General features: G+C 53.4%; 1 protein-coding gene across 1 annotated transcript in view; it reads left to right on the top strand.

Annotated features, from left to right (window-relative positions):
* The first annotated feature begins 6,242 nt into the window (after positions 1 to 6,242).
* The window catches only part of RALGDS (ral guanine nucleotide dissociation stimulator), a 99,754-nt gene continuing 89,093 nt past the window's right edge, over positions 6,243 to 16,903 (top strand). The window contains exon 1 of the mRNA XM_073314062.1: positions 6,243 to 6,543. Coding sequence (XP_073170163.1) covers positions 6,523 to 6,543 — 21 coding nt within the window. The 5' untranslated portion in view covers positions 6,243 to 6,522. The remainder of the gene's footprint in view (positions 6,544 to 16,903) is intronic.

Genomic DNA, 16,903 nt, shown 5'->3' with positions numbered 1-16,903 from the left:
GGGAAAATGCAGCAAAACAAGTGCTTCTGGCCAGCTTAATGACATGCCTGGGCAATGAGAGGAAGCATGGTCCAGTGACGGGTTTCTGAGCTGCAACTCGGGAGATCTGGGCTCTCTTCTCCGATCAGCCACTGAGCTGCTGGGTGACCTTGAGCAAGTGACTTTCCACCACTGTTCCCTCTAAGCTGTGCACGTGTACGCACGCACACAGATCTTAAACCCCGCGCACACGGCGAAACACCGCACGCACTCCGGTTTTGGCGGCGGTACAGAAGAAATTTTTTGCGCACACGGCCTGTTAAAAATTAGAGGGAACATTGCTTGCCACCTCCGTTTTCAGCTCCCCTGCCCTTTGCTTTATCTGTTTAGATTGTGAACTCTTCGGGGCAGGGACTGTCTCTTGCTCTGTGCACTTACAGCACTTCGCACAGCGGGATCACCGTCTTCATATTAGTAGAAATAATAATAAAAACAAGGTGCGCTGGTAGGATTTCTCCCCCAGTGAGCAATAGGGTTGCCTTGGCGGAGCTTCCTCCCTGAGCACCCCGGCTCTGCTTCACAACACTGCTCCTGGAGTCGCACGTCCTGCGGGTGGCCACAGCCATGCGTGGGGATCTGCAGAGGAGATGTGTGCCAAGAACACCAGCAATGTGCCCAGCCCCCTTTCTGTCTAGGAGTGACAACAACCGCAATGGGAGGTGTGGGGGTGATCGGGAATTGGAGGAGGAATGCTCCACATCAGTCTGCCTTCCATTTACACTGAGACCCCCATCCTGCCATCAGAGCTGTACCTAGGACTGCAGGAGCAACTCCGTTGGGAAAGTTGTGATGGCTGAGTGTACTGGGCGTGTGAATTTTAAAGCTCAGTAACCCTCCTTCCCCCATCACCTCCCAAATAGAGATACTTTAGTTAAGCTTTTCCAGACTTAGTTACAGATTCACCTAGATGCTTTCAAGCAGAACAAGTTTAAGGCTATCTGAATGCAAAACCCTGGCAGCTTTGAACCAGGAAACTTCCCTTTTTCTCTCTCGACATTGAACTGATTTAACAAGAGTTAAATGCTAGTAACCCTTTTTTAAGGATTTTATTCTGAGCCTTTGTAGCAACATTTTGCCATGAGCAAATTTTACCATCAACTTAAAGGTCCAAAGTCTTTCAAACCTGTATTTTCTCCACTGTGCAGCTGTGGCTTGTTACTATGATTAGAGCGTTCATAGTAGTGTAGTGACATCTAGTGCCACTGGGCGTAAATGAGAACAACCTTTGTCCATGATTCTCCTCTTCTGTTGAGTTTCTATTCTGTTCACAGAGCCATGGATGCCTACATTCTGTTGAAGGTGAAGGAGACTACAAGAGACAGTGAGGCATCGGGGGGCTAAACGTGGAATCCAGTCCCAGCTCTGCAGCTGACTTGCCTGTGGCCTTGGGCACATCACTACACTTTTCTGCCTCAGTTTCCCCACCTATAAAATGGGGATAATCCTTCCCTACCTCACTGGGATGTTGGGAAGACGAATTAATGTTTGCAACGTGCTTTGAATACGTAATCATCATATAAATGCTAAGGCTTATTTTATAAGCCAGGAAACCAGAGAGAATCCCATACTGGTCTTGAAAAGTTAAGTTCCGTTTTCCATTTCTGCACAGCACCAGCTGCCAAGGGTGGATAGCAGAAGCTTTAGTGTGTTTCAGCTGAAGAACTGCAGCTGTAGCAAAGCAGCGACCCCTCTAGTGCTGAGTGTGGTGCAGATGGAGCTAGGAGATCCAGTTATATCTGCAGTCAGCAGTGTGAGTTCTGGGTATGAATGGAGCCAGGCCCTAGTATAAGACATAAAGCCACAACTCTAGCCTGGAGGGGAGAGTTTTGTCAGCAGTGTCGAGTGTTATAACAATACGAGAGCTCTGTGTGTACAAACATGAACCCGTTTATCCTCGCAGCACCTCAGTGAGCTCAGGATTATCATGCCCCTGGTACGTATGGAGGACGGAAGCTATGAAGTTAAGGGACTTGCACAGAGGGAGTTGGTGGCAATGCTGGATTTAAAAGGCAGGAGTTCCTGCTCACCATGCCTGGCAATAGCCTGCTGAAAACGATCACTCAGACCTGATAACAGGTCTCAGGACACCACAAACTCTCCTCTGGCCTTTTCTTGGAGCGATCTAACAACACTGACTATAGACATACACGCTCACTGGTTTGACTGCGGCCTAGCTCGGCAGGAACCCAGAGCCGTTCTCAAAGCTATGCCGTGGTCTCTGTGTAGGGTTGCCAGGTGTCCGGTTTTTGACCAGAATGTCCAGTCAAAAAGGGAACCTGGCAGCATCTAGTCAGCACAGCTGACTAGACACGAAAGATCGGGTTGGCCACAGTAACCGGCCTCCACGCCTGTGGGGGCAGGAAGTGCAGCAACGGCGGCTGCAGCCACATGGGTGAGCTGCTCTCTGCTCAGCTGCTGACACGCGCCTGACAGAGCAGTGGCTGGCTTCTGGACCGGGCTCCAAGAGGTAGGTGCTGCCTGGGAGGGTGGAAATCCTGTCCGCCCCACATTTTGCTCAACTGTGCCCCAGTTGTCTCCGTGCCCTGGCCCCTCGCTCCGGGAACCGACCTGCGCTGTGACCCGACGGGGCTGGCCGGCCGGCTTCATGTCATCTCCTCCCAGCCTGACCCTGCAGGCAGCAGGTGAGCCCCGGGAGATCGGGGCGTGAGCGAGGGGGGAGGAGGGAAAGGAGTGAGTGGAGGCGGGGCCTCAGGGGAAGAGGCGGGGCAAGGGTGTTCGGTTGTCAGCAATTAGAAAGTTGGCAACCCTATCTCTGGGAGATTAGTGGTGGTTCTCAGTCCAATTCTAGTGGACAGGGGGCCACCACATGCTGGAGACTGGAGCCCCTTCTTGACCAGAGACTGCCTGTAACCTCTCAACCCAAGGAGTAGCTCCTGCACCACCTGAGACGAGGCATGTTGGTGGGGTTCTGTGTTTCAGAGGACTTCGGACTCCAGGGCTGCCAGGCTGGTGCCAGCCGCATTAGAACTGAACTCACTGCTTGAGACCCCATTTTTACTGCTCCAAAAGGGCCTGGGGACCCCAGCTGGCCTGGCCCTGCCATTCTAATCTGAGCCAGCTGCCCAGGACCTGACTGGGCCCACGCTCCGCCAGCGTGTGTGGGCGGCCTCCTCTCCCCTGAGCTCCTGCCTCTCCCAGCATCCCTCTGAAATGGCACATGTCACCGCCCTCATAAATATGAACAAGGAGTCTCCTTTAAACAGCAGCCTTTCTGTTTCCATGGAAACCCCGTTCTGCTCAGCCCTCTTCAGTATCAAAAGCTTGGCACTCCAGCAAATTGATCGTGCGTGGAGATTTCCAGCAGCTTTTTCCTCCTTGCTTCCATTTCAGGTGTCCGTTTGAACAGAGATGAAACGGCTGGGGGTGGATGTCGTTTGCGCAGCAGCCCCACAGTCACGATACCACACGGCGCTAGAGGATGCGGCTCGGCTTGGCTAATTAGATGGGTCCTGCTGGGATGTGGCTGGCTTTAGTCCCCCAGCTCTGCTCCCTCCCATTCCCCTGCCCCCATTGATAGCCTTACAAAATAGCTCTCTCCAGGCAGGAATCATTGCAAAAGGCCTCCCCCCTCCTGGCTGGGCCTGGTGCAGGGGAGGGGACTCCACTTCTGGTGGCTGGTTTGGCACTGAGCTCTCTGGGTTGGCATGAGCCGGGGGGTGTGGTGAAGGAGGCAGTGGTCTCTGTGCTCAGATGGGGATGGTGCATCTAGGGGATGGGGGTGGGTCTGGCCACAGGTAGCGGAGGAATCAGAGGGAGCCCTTGGAGTTGTACCTCCTACAGGGCCCCACACTTGGTCCGTGGAGGTGAAGTGCTGAGCCAGCCCCTGCTGGCCAGCTCCAGAGGGAGCCAACTCATTGACTGGATGGGGAGACTCTGGGAAAAGGTGCAATAAGGGTTTCCAGAGGGCCCATCCCACTCCACTGGATATCCCCCATCCCTAGGGGCCCCTCCAAAATATCCCCCTGGCTGTTGTGTAACCCATGTCCCCCTTCGTGTTAACTAGGTTTTCTGTCTGCTGCTGAGAACCTAATCTGTTTTGCCTCTGCCAGCGGCCTGGTGTGTGTGAGAGCAGAGCAGGGGAGGGAGCAGGGGTTAGTCACCCGAGGGAGGAGTGGCGTATCTGGGAAGAGACAGGGACCAGCCTCTACTGAACACAGCTGGTGCCCTGCAGGCGACCGAGTGGCAGTGTGGGCTCATCAGTCACCACGTGTTGCTCCAGCCCAGACAGGGAAACCAGCTCAGATCAAACCCAGCCCCTGTCCTGAGGTCTGACAACACTGGGCTGACATCCCTCACCAACCTGTTTGATTCAGGGCCGGTCCATGGGTCTGGCCCATGCTTTGAAGAGGCACCTGACATGTGTCACTACAGACAACACACCATCACGCCCAGCCAGTTGCAGGCCCTACCTCTCTCTGACTGACATCAGCCCCAATTTGAGCCTGCCTTTGTGGATCTCTGTGACTCAGCTGAGCCCCAGATGGATCTAATGGAACAGCAGCATCTGCTGCAGACTGTTAGTCCCACGCTGGGAGGAGCAGGGCCTCCTGGGGCAGCCCGGAGGAGGGAACTGGTCAGAGGCGCTGAGGCAAAAATAGATTCTTCTGTGTGGCCTGATCCCAGTACTGCGTGTGGCAGCGTGCGTAAACAGATGTGCAAACCCAAGAGACCTCAAGGGGCTTTGCTTTCTCCCACGCATCGCTTGAGCACTTTGTGCTGGGCACGTGACCCGGAAGGTAGATCCGTTTTACAGGGTGGTGCTGAGGGGGAGAGCCAGCAAGCAGGTAATCCAGGGCAGTGCCCTCCCTCTGCCAGGCTGGTGCTACGCCCTCACTCCCTTCCGTTTGCAGTTTGCCAGGTGGCTTTTGGCAACGAGCAGCCCCTTTCCGCTCTCCCTGCTGGAGCTGTGACAGAAAGAGATGCCCAGGGACACTGTGGTGCCATAATAAACTCATCAGATTTCTGCTGGGGTGCAAAACACCTGCCTGGGAGTGCAGGGCAAGGAGAAATGCGTTGAGTGTGAGTGACATCTGGGTGTCTGCAAGTGACTGTGTATGTGTGTGACTGTGCACCTGTCATGGACTCCGCCTGGGGGATTGGTGTTTATGAGTGACTGGTTCTCAGTGTAACTGTGTGTGGTTGTTGTGTCTGTGTGTAGCAGTGAGCCCAGTGATTGTGGGTCTGGGAATGACTGAACTGGGGTCACTGGTGCCCAGCTAACATGGTTTTGAACTCAGCTGTCTTTGTCTATGTGCCATAGTGCTTGACCAGGGGCTCATTCAAATATTGTGCTTAGCACAATTTACTGCCAACTCATTTGCTCCAGGCAGGCGAAGCCTGGGCGTCTGTAAGACCAAACCCTACAACTCCAAGGGGCTGAGGAGCATTAGGGGGTGGTGATCTTAAATTCGAAGCACTGACACCATCCCTCCCCTAATCTCCTGGGAACTCCCCTGTCTCCTCGGTTACCCCAGGTGGGATCAAAGCTCCAGGAGGAAAGGCTGACCTGGGCGGGGGGGAAACCCTGCCTTTCCCTGAGCCACACGCCGGCTGGATCTCGAGAATCATCCGATCGCCTGCTCCAGCCCCGCCTGGGCGATTGGATTCCTGGCTGCTTCGTTTGCAACGATTTTTTGTTGTTAATGCTGCTGCTCTCCTGGCTGCAGGGAAGTTTCTCTGCCCTGGAAAGGGATCCAGCGCAGAGACCCGGGGAAGAAGGCTTTATTCTGGAGCTCCCCTTAAACGCCTGGTGCCTGATTCATTCCCTCCCCTTCCACCGCCTTTGCACACACACGCTCACGCTCGCTTTGCAAATTGTTGCAGCCAAGCCGTGTGTTGGCTTTGCAATCTGCCGCCTGCAACGTGCGTTTGTTGGAAAGCTAGCTAGCTTCCCCCCCCCCCCTCCGCCACCGGGGCACGAGCTCTCGGGTCCCACACGCTGGATTTCCTCGCAGGAGGAAGAGGAAGAGAAGGCAGGGACTGGGAGCTTTCCTAAAGGGGCAAAGCTACTGCTCCGTGGGGTTGTTTGCAGACAATGGGAAACTGACCCAGCCCCCCCGCGAGGAAATGTGTCTTCTGGAGACTGCTCCCGTCCTTCGGGTCCCTGGATCCTGCTGATTCCGCGTGGAGCTCCGAGCTGTGGTTTTGATTTGCAATGTGACCATGGCAGCCCTGTGTCGGGGATGCCGGCTCATCACCTGCCTCTCCTAGCCTGTCAACGCCTTGAGCCTCTCAGCCCTGACAAGGGATCTTACCCGGGGGATTCCTTCCTTCCAGCGCCAGGAGATGGAAGGCAACCGGTGACCCAGCAGGGCTTGGGGTGGGGGCTAGGACCAGCTTCCCCTCACCCCTCCTAGCCAGAGCACCCTCCATCTGAATCCCTGAGAGAGCGGCTGAGCTGATGGGATGGAGGCCTCTGGATACCTTTCTCTGTGAGGACCCCACCGAGGAGATGAGAGGGAGATGATGATGATCGACACACAGGTGAGCTTGACAGGATGGGTGTCCGCGGTGCTGCCCTGGTCTCTATGCCGGTGAAGTGGGATCAGCGGGATAAATACTTAGATCTCCTGGATTGGCACCATCCCGGGTGGCACTCAAGCCCCCGCCGCTGGGGAGATTCAAGTACCAGCTCTTACCCAGGCTGCTGCTGCACCGGGACGCTCAGGGTCAGTAGAAGCCACCTGTGTTAATTAGGAGCCGTGGGATAGATAAATGGATCCACCTTCGCTGCTCCCAAACGGTCTTGTCTGATGCACTGAGTGAGATGAGGCGGCTCACATTTACTTACAGAAGGCCCTGTGTGCTAATTATATTTCCTGTAGATACGTGTGCAGGGTACAACCCCGACCAGGCAGCCACTCGGCTTCTGCCACCACATGACAGCATCCCCGAGGTTTCCCGTCAGGTTTTGTTGAACCTCTTGTTAATGCCCCACACGTCTGTTGGGCACGGGGCACGGTGGCAATAAGGGGGGCATGGCCTGGCATGCTTTGGGTGGGTACAGGGGACAGATGGCAGTAATAGGGAAACAGACCACGGCAGGCATGCTTGGTAAGGGGAAGTAACCACAGGGGAGCTTCCCATTCTGAGTTCTTGGTCTCTGTGAAAATGGCCGAAGAAAATGGCACACTGCATGTGCCAAAGGAGGTGGGTCATGGAAAGGGGAGGGATCCAGAGTCTAAGAGACCAGGTGCTTTTAAACTAGAGACCAGCGGTTCTCAAACTGTGGGTCGGGACCCCAAGGTGAGTTGCGACCCTGTTTTAATGGGGGTCGCCAGGGATGGCGTTAGACTTGCTGGGGTCCAGGGCCAAAGCCGAGCCCCACCACCTGGGGCTGAGGGCTTCAGCCCTGTGTGGCAAGGCTCAGGTTACAGGCCCCCCCCCCCAGCCCCCAGGACAGTGGGGTTTGGGCTCGGGCTTTGGCTCACCCCCCTATCCCCACCTACCCGGGGTGGTGGAGCTCGGGTGGGCTCAGGCTTTGGTCCCCCTCCTGGGGTCGGGTAGTAATTTTTGTTGTCAGAAGGGGGTCGTGCTGCCATGAAGTTTGAGAACCCCTGCAAGAGATGCTTCAGTCATCGCTGAGCTGAGTGACAGACTGGTGGGCAGCAAATGCTCCCGAATGGTGAGACTCTGCTCCACTGTGTGATGGGCTTGGAGCCACATAGGCAATGCCTAGGCCAAAGAGACATTAGAAGATGTCAGGCCCCCTTGCACTGTCCCTTATGCCCCAAACTCTCTGCACCATCCCAGCGCCTTGATGGGGCAGGCTCAAGGTGAAATGGGGCCTAGGCAACCAAATCGCAGGGCCTCAAACCCTCTGGAGCTATTTCTGGGAGTGGGTTGAAGTTGGAAACATTTGGAGAGTGGGTCCTGGATTGGCATGAATCCTCAACTGGCTCCTTCCTCCCACTCCTGCTTTTCCCCCATCAGTTAACCCCTAAGAATTTGCATGTTCTGACAGATGCATGCCTGGGCCAGATGCTGAGCTTCCCACCAACCCCTCAGACTGGGGGACCTGATCTTCCACTCTCCTAGGCTGGTGAAACATCACTGACCTCAGTGGAATTCCCCCTGGATTTACACCTGTGCCCGTGAGAAGAGAATCTGGCCCTAAGCATGGAAGCACATCCTGCAGGCGCTACCCTCCATCTGGTCAGCCTTGAAGCACTGCCTGGGGTCTCTGGGCTCTGCCTGTAGCAGGCACCAGAGGAGGGCCTGCCGTGTGAATTTTAGATTGATGCTCCCCCTCTAAATCCCAAACCTGCACGCGGACCAGTCCAGCGAGTGACTTCCAGACTAAATCCAACTCCTAGAGCAGGAGGCAAAATGTCGGCTGAAGGGAGATCCCTGCCTCTCCCTTTGTTGGAGGAATTACATGGGCCTTTGGGGAGAAGGGAGTGATTGTTGCATTGGCAGATTCAAAACGGGAGGAGCCTCTGATAACACACTGATCTCCAAGGGGTAGTGAGCGAGGCTGGAACCAAACTCTGGTCAGTGCCTTTTCTTGAGTGTTGGCCTGAAGTTTAGCAGAGAGCGGAGCCTGGCCTGGAATGACTCTTCATCCAGAGCTCCTCCTGGCTCTCAGCTGGTCTGTGGGGGCTTGGACTTTGGTACCAAGGAAAGCTGACAGAGGGTACACAAAGGAGTCCAGCTGCCATGATGTCCTGGTGGGGACATCCTGAGTCTTTCACAGACTGGTTCAGCTGGTGTATTTGGGACCCCTATTTCCAAATGTTGGTGCAAATTAGGGGCCAGGGGAGCCCCTTTAGACACCAGGTGCTGGCAGGTCAGGGGGAGAAAGGCAAGCTGTGCAGATAGCACCAAGGCAGACCTGTGGCAATGGTTATCCTCACGCTGTAGCCCAGTGCGGGTTCCCCCCTAGGGCCCAGTTTGCTCTGAGAGCCCGTTTGGGGTTTTCCAAGACCAGTTTTCCCAGTGTCTTTGGGTTTGTGTTTCTTTCTGTCACTCCAAGTATTTCTGCTGCACTCCTTGTGCTGGGCTGTGGGGCTGCTAGGGGCTGGGGAGGCTGGTGAGAAGCAGCGTTCCCGGCCCTGCGTAGGAATCCTGGAGAAAGCTGCATTGCCCACAGACTCGAGCTAGGTTTCCAATACATTGCTATAGCAATGATCATTCCTGAGGATGCCAACCTGCTATCTACATTGTGATAGCCGAGGAATCATTTCACCTGCCATTGCCTCAAACTCACTCATGGAACAGGAGTCGCTAGCCAGCCTCGTACACACACCAGCCTAGGGCAGTAGGAGGAGAGGAGTCCAACCGGAGCGGGGGGTGGCGGGGGCAGATAACTAGCAGATTCAGGAAAGTGCAGGGGCAATTTAGAGAAGCTGAATGTCTGTTCCCCCACCCACCCCCTTCTCCCCACTGGAATGGCCCAGGACTGCAGGGTGACAGGCTGACACTTCCACAGAAATGACCAGGAGTCCGAGGACTTTGCTTTTAATCTCTTCCAAAAAGAGCAGCTTATGTCCTCATCGATCAGCTTCGGCTGATGCTGAGTGCACTCAGCTCCCCTTTGTCAGGAAGGCAGGAGGCGGGGTTGGGAGGTAGGGTTCACCTGCAAGATGTTGATGGGGAAAAGCGATTGTTTGCCCGTTTTGACAGAGACTGTCCCAGGCGGTGTTTGCTTCTTTCTCCACACTGGGCTGGCTACAAGCGCCTTTATATGAAGGTGTCGCTGGATGGGATTTAGCACAGTGTCCCTGACCCATTCTGCCCCCTGTCCTGCTGCTCACTGTGCTGAGTGAAGGACAGGATCAAGCCGCAGGTTGCCCCACACACTCACATCCCACTGCTGGACGGGGAGACCTGGCCAGTCAGTGAGCGGCTCAGTCCCCATTCCCTTCAATGGGAGCTGAGCACCTCACCAGCTCCCAGGCCCACGTGGGCCTCAAGCAGCGGTTTGTGCTGCTTGTCTCTGGCCAGGGGTTCCCTCAGGCCCTGTGACGGATGGACATGCCCAGGAAGGAGGTGGGATGGGCTGGGATCTGAGCCAGGATGGTGGAGGTGGAAGGGCATTGCCCGAATGCTACCTGGACTTCCTGGCTGGTGGCTCTCTATAGACAAATACAGCTGCTATGGGGGTCCTGCCATGGCTGGGAGCCGCTGTCATTCCCCGCAGTGCTAGGGGCACACAGGTAAGAGGTCACACTGCTTCGTGAGGCTCCCCATGACTTGCAGCCATCTGGGCCTCAGCCAGTGTGTGCGCTCACCTCCCCAGTGCCAGCCTGCGCAGTGGATAAATGGAGCAGGGAGGGAGCTGACGGCTCAGTGTGATGCCTCCCCAGCCCCCTCCCTCCCTCCTCAGGGTAATCGAGCTTGAGGGTGACATTTGTTGAATCATTCTTGAAAAATCAACACCGGTAAAAGGTTAGAAGAAGGGGGGGAGGGGGAATTCCTGGTCCCTTCCCGGATCCCCGACCCTCTGGGGAGCTGGTGCCGCAGAAGACAGCTCGCACCGTTGGGGACGCAGAGCTGGGACTCCCAAAGGGCTGCAGCAAGCCCCCACCTCAAGCCATGGGCAGGGTGGGAGAGGTCGGTGCTTGGGAGGGTTCTAGATGGGTGGCAGTGGTGTCGCTGGCTCAGTAGGGGGCGCTCCGCTCCCTGCATCGATGTCGTGTGGGTGTGTTGGAGGGCAGAGAGGGCCTCTGTGTGCAGCGTTACCGTTCCCACTACAGTTCTCTCCTCTCCTGATTGATTGTTTGAACGTTGGAAGTGATCACTAGGGCTGGGCCTGAGCCCTGTGAGGTTTGGCCCCTGACCCGGATGTGCCCAGAGACTGGGGTTTGTCTCTGGGGCTTGAGCCCTATTGTCGCTGTCATGCAACCCTTTGACGTTACTGTTACAGGTGGCTGCTCTAATCCGGGTCTATTATCCTGGAACAGGAATGGAACCACCATGGGGGCTGGGGCGGCTGGGCAGTGCAACACCCCCACAATTGGTATGGGAGACTCAGATCCATCCAACAGGCACTAGGTAACAACCTGAGCTGTGCCCCATGCCTGGGCATGACCCAGGAAGTCTCTGACCTGCTGCATCTGGAGAGCTTGACTGTCCAGCAGGTGGCGCTGTTGCTTTCTCTATGGAATATCAGCTGGTCACCTCTCATGAGTCCACTGGGAAATGTGACCCACCTCCAGGGCGTGGGCTTGGCGACTCCCTGTGGCTCTCCTCATCATGCTTGGGTAGCCTCAGTCTGCACAGGGACCTGGACTTCCCCGCGGGGAGGAGGGGCTGGCGGAAGGTTGGGGAGAATGATCTTTGCCTCTCAAAGGCCTTGGTGCCTGAAGACAAGGTTTGCTTTGCCATTGATGGTGATGATGGTGATCATTAATACAAAGTTGCATTTATTAAGCAAGGCAGTGGCTGTCCCATGCACACTTAGCTAGGAGATCTGGGTTCCATTCTCAGTCCTGCCACTGATCTACTGCATGACCTCAGGGAGGTCATGGTAACGTCTCTGTGCCTCGGTTTCCCCATCTGTAAAACAGAGATAATGATACTGACCTTCCTTTGTAAAGGGCTGTGAGATCTCCTAATTAAAAGCACCATATAGCCGCTAGGTACTATTTATAGAGGTCTTGATCCAAAGCCCACTCACTTTGGTGAGAATCTTTCCATTGACTTTGATGGATTTTGGATCAGGCCCAAAGTACCTTTCTGACCGAATGACCACAGAGTGCATAATTAACTATGCACAGAAGTTACTTCACCCAGCCCTGAAATGCAGCAACTTCTGGGATGGGGCCTGGCAACTGTTTAACTACCACACTACCCCAGTTTAGGACAGGAAGTGAAGAAGTATCCTCTATGCCATAAAACTGCAAGGAGGGCTTAGGTATGTGGAATGTACCAAACACACCCATGCTGGAGACCAGTTGGCACAACTGGGTGAACATCCCAGAACCCAAGGGTTACATTTCAGAGAGTTTAGGAAGGCAGAGCAGACTGACTGGAGTTGGAATGTACCCAGCGTGGTTATCTCAATAACCAAAGCGCTCTTCCGCATTTTGTTGGGATTATTTCCACTTGAATCCTGTCTCCCAGGATCTCAGTAATGGGTGCTGTGATGCAGAGACTCTGCTGTTTCATGAGTGAGCACAGCATGCATCTCTGCCACCCCTGAGACCGATCTTCCATTTTATTAGGAAAAGCCAAACCAAGCCTTCATTTGGCACATGAAGCTGGGGGCTCATGGGGGCCCTGCTGCTGTGGCTGGAATATAGAAAAGAACTGTATGAAAACCAGCATGTAAGGAGCAGCACACAGGGATCACCTCTTTTCCTCAAGGACACTTCAACCCATCAGAATAATCCTTTGCCCTCTCTGCCCCCTTCCCTCAATGCATCTCCCCGTGCTTCACGAGCATTTATGTCTTGCATCCCTGTGAGGTTGGACTGTATTGTTATCCCCATCTTACAGAGGGGGATGCGGAGACGCAGGCTTGGTGGAGCGGAGAACAGACCCAGGATGGTGGCTCCTGTCCCTACATATCTGGGGCCTGGAGTTAGAACCCGTCCCCAGCCCAAGTGATAGAGGGATTGGGATATTGTCAAGGGAACAGCCTGCCCTTGCGTTGAGAGTTCTCCCTCACATGTGCGGGATTTATTCTGCTCTGGGGGTGTGCGTAGATCCCGCTGCTAATGCTGATAGGACACATCCAGTGACAGGAGAGAGCTACACAAGGTGTCCCAGCCATCTCTTATTTAAAATGCACTGTTCACCTGCACCCATCTGAGGTCCTTCCAGGGCACAAATCTCAGAATGCGGCCCTGCGTTACTACGGTGACGAGGGCCGTATAAGTACTCAGATACTGAGGCCCTCATCACCATAGTATCCCACTGCTTTCTTCTGAGGTTCAGATGATTGGGGGCAAGGTGGTGTATTTTTATGGGAACCTGACACAAAGCTTACCATACAGAACGTACTCCTCACTGGGGCCGGAGCTGCATGAAACGCCTTTGCCTTTGTCTGCTGTCTAGATCTAAGCCCCTGTGCTGCTGGTATTTGCGTCAGCGGGTGCTTTTGGCTGAACCATGATAGAACGTGCTCTGCTCTTGCTTGTGTGAGAGGAAGCTGATATTAGGGACCCATGGCTTAACTCCGGTGGCTGTAGCATAGATGGGACATAAAGGCTCTCAGCTGATGGTTGATTATTAATTTGTATTTCAGTATTGTCCAACTGAGAGCATGGCCCGTTGTGCTGGGCACCGCACATACACATAGTGAGATGGTCCCTGCCTCAAAGAGCTTCAATCTAAACGGACAAGACGAAGGTCAGGAAGGGAAGTGGAGGCACAGAGAGGTCACATGACCATGCTGAAGGTCACACAGCAGGTCAGTGGCAACGCTGGGACTGGAATCCCGGTCTGTTGATTCCCAGTCCAGTGCTCTGTGATGCCTGGAAGGAAACTGACCTGCCCTACAAGGTGGCTAAAGAGATCAGGGTGAAGAGGCCCCAGCAATGAGGAGGGCACTTTGTGCTCTTGGCTTTCGGCAGAGGCTGCTATAAAAAATTTCAGCTGCCAGCCATTAATGTGCTAAGTGCACTGAATTTACCACATGCCCAGATCCTCTCTGCATGGAGCCATTCCCTGCCATCACTGCTTATCAAATGACCTAATGGCAACAGCAGGGAGAGCGGCCTGGACCTTGCTGGGGCCCTTTGTTCTATTACTGACATTTGATTGTTGCTGGGTTAGCTGTGGCTGGGAATGTCTGACCGGCTCAGCCCCGGTCAGTATCACCGGATGAATTCCCATCAGGTCTGTGGTGGGATCGCAGGTTTGGTGTTCCCCAGGGATCTGTGCCACTGGTTGAGTGACTTCTCTGGGCCCTGTTAGCTCGTAAAGCAGCCTGAGAATGACTGTGCATTCATCCCAGGAGGGCTGCAGAATCAGTTGTCTAACGTCCATCGAACTGGCTTTCTCCTTTGTATCGGATGTTCTGTTCTCCACATTCTTTTGTGTCCCTGCTTTGCGCGCTTTGGCCATCAGTCAAAGAAAATGTTTGTAGACACAAGCTGACGTCAAGGGCTGCCTGGTGACTGCATGTCATTGATCACAGGCTTCCAAGACAGAGCTCCTGCTCCCTGGAGGCCTGGTGCAGACAGTGGGAGTTCATCCATTCAGGAGATCGTTGTGTGCCCTGACAAATTTATGGTCTCTGGCTCCTCCTCTGTTGCTGTCTCCTTGGAGCATGACTGAGCTGGACAGAGATGGGATGCTGGGTCTCTGTGCCAGACTTTTCTTTCTGAGCCCCGGGCTGGCAGACGTCTGCAATGGAGGGCGGGGGGTGGGATGGCAGTGAGGTGGGCCTTGTTTCTATTGAACTGTCTGTCCCAAGCAGGATAACAACCTTCATTATGTTGCCTAGAGAGAAGTGTCTTCAGGGGGATAATTAAGGGGAGAGGCTGTGAGACAGAGAAGGTGAAGGATGAGGGAAAGCACCCAGGGGTGAAATTGGAACCAACCTAAACACACGCCCATTACAGAGCCAAATTGTCTGAGGTTCTGACACGATCAGCCAACCCTCTCCCCTGGCCCTCACCCTGGCTTCTAGCCATGACTGGAAGCTGAGGCCACGTGGGACCCTGTACCTGAGGGACATCCAGCCCACTGCTGGAGCCTCGGGAGCTTCAGAGAGGTTCTGGGGCTTGGTGGTAGAGCTCTGGGTTGCTCTTCCCAACCTGGATTCCAAGCCTTCCTGAGCTTCCCCATCAAAGAGCGTGAGGAGGTGGTGAAGATAGGAGGAATGGGGTGAGTGGTGCTTAAACTTCTGGAGGGAACTGTTCAGGGGACACTCTGTGTCGGGATTTGACGTAAGGCGCCGTGAGCCGGGCACAGCCTCCCCCAAGGCTCATGCTAGCTATTATTATCCCTTTGTGTTGACATATGTGGTTCCATAACAGCCATCTCCGTCTCTGCCCCTCGCCGGTTTCTCAGGATGGTGAGAACCTGATATTCCTTTTCTCCCCTTCCTCCAAAGCTTCCCCACCTCCCACCTCGCCCTGCCTCAGCTAAAAATGCCCCGCTCCTTTTTTAGACAGGACATGAACTCTGTAAAGGTTGCATCCGACACATTGGCACTTGCCAAGTCGTCCTGTAGAAAGAGAATGGGTCGGCCTGCCCATCAGCTTTGCACCCAAGGATGCATAGGGGTGGGGAGTGCAGGGGTGTCTCGCTGTGCCTGGGGAGATTATTTTGGACCCCTGTAAAGGCCTCCAGGTTCCGTCCTGTTGTGCATTCCTGGCCTCACTGCTGCCATCTGATGCCAGATTTCCTGCCATGTGTTTACTGCCATGGGAGCAAAGCAGCCGCTCTGCAGCATGTTCTGTGCTCATAGGCCCGTGTGGCCTGTGTTTCCAGCCTCCCAGTGCAGCAGTGAGGAGTGCTGGCTGGAGACTTGACTCGTGTAAATAACTGTGACAGGAATTTGGGAAGGAACCTATGATTGCAAGTCAGTGAAAGGCCGGCACAGCAAACTCTGGCTTCTTCCCTGAGAAAGAAGGAAATGGCCCATCCAGAGGATGCTCTCTGACGCATTGGGTTATGGAGACCTGGCTCCGAGAATGGCTTTGAGTGAACGGGATTTTGGCCGACGGCTCAGCCTCTGTCTGGTTCCTCCAGGAAAGGGTGGTTTGACGCTTGGGGATCAGGCAAAGGCCAGGGCTGGAATAGCTGGGTGTAAAAGGTCAATGGAGGGTCCCAGTTCTGGAACAGCAGCAGAGGCTGAGAGTCAGGACTGAGGTCCCTTGGCGGGGCTCATTAGACAAGAATAGCAGAGGGTGCACCAGGTTCGGGTTAAGGAACATTGGCAGAGTTGTGCGTGAGGAGCCCTGAGCTGGAATACCAGGGGACAGGAAGGCTTCCAGTTGGGACAGTGGTGCGTTGGCAGAGCTATGGGCAGGGTGGATTTGATTTAAATCAAATTGATTTAAATCATGATTTAAATCACTAGTCAGGAAGACTCGATTTAATCATGGATTTCTACATTAAAGTGCATTCTTGTTGGTTGTTATAACATTAATACATAATTCTTCACAACTCAGCGATAGATGTAGGTTTCATTTTTAGAAGGTAAACACTAAACATTTTTAAAGTGATTTATTTTGAAAACTTTTCAGATTAGTTTTACAGCTATATCAGAAAATGAATGATTGTTTGGTTATTTCATTTACCAAAGGTAATTGAAGCAGATATTTATGAAGTCATTGGGCGGTGAACTAGCTCCAATTCAACAGATTAATCATTAACATTTGGAGGATTTTCTTGCCATGCTTTATTAGTCGGAGAACATCACCAGACAAACATTTAAATTGTTTTATTTAACTAAAACAACGTTATGTTTTCTGGATTTTTTTCTTCAACAGCAAACATATAATATTTTAACAAAACAAACATATGAATTTTTGAATTTAGTTAAACATTCAAGTTTTTAAAAATCAGGTTTGTTTTTGTTAAAATTGTTTTTAACTAAAATAGTTAAATTAAATATTTAAAAAACAAAACAAAATTAAATTAACTATATCAGCCAGGTCAACATGAGAAACTTAAAATAATGGCTTCTGCAGCTAACTCAGTTGTCTTCACCTTCATTTTCCTGTTTGTTCACAATCTGGAAAAGAAAACCAAGCTTTCCTGCTTTTTCAGGTCCCAAACGATTTCTCAATTTGGAATGAATTAGTCCAAAGGAAGAAAATATTCTTTCCACACCAGCAGAAGAAGCTACTGCTGGTAAAAGTGAGATTATCGCTTCAACAGTCTTTGAATCCTAGTGCTTAAGTGACTTCCACGAGTTCACTGGTGTGACTTTCTTTAAAAC

This window comes from Lepidochelys kempii, chromosome 16 (genome assembly GCF_965140265.1).
Source record: "Lepidochelys kempii isolate rLepKem1 chromosome 16, rLepKem1.hap2, whole genome shotgun sequence".
NCBI classification, from domain to species: domain Eukaryota; kingdom Metazoa; phylum Chordata; order Testudines; family Cheloniidae; genus Lepidochelys; species Lepidochelys kempii.
The sequence above is the reverse complement of the archived record's forward strand: the minus strand, read 5'-3'. Positions and strand labels throughout refer to the sequence as shown.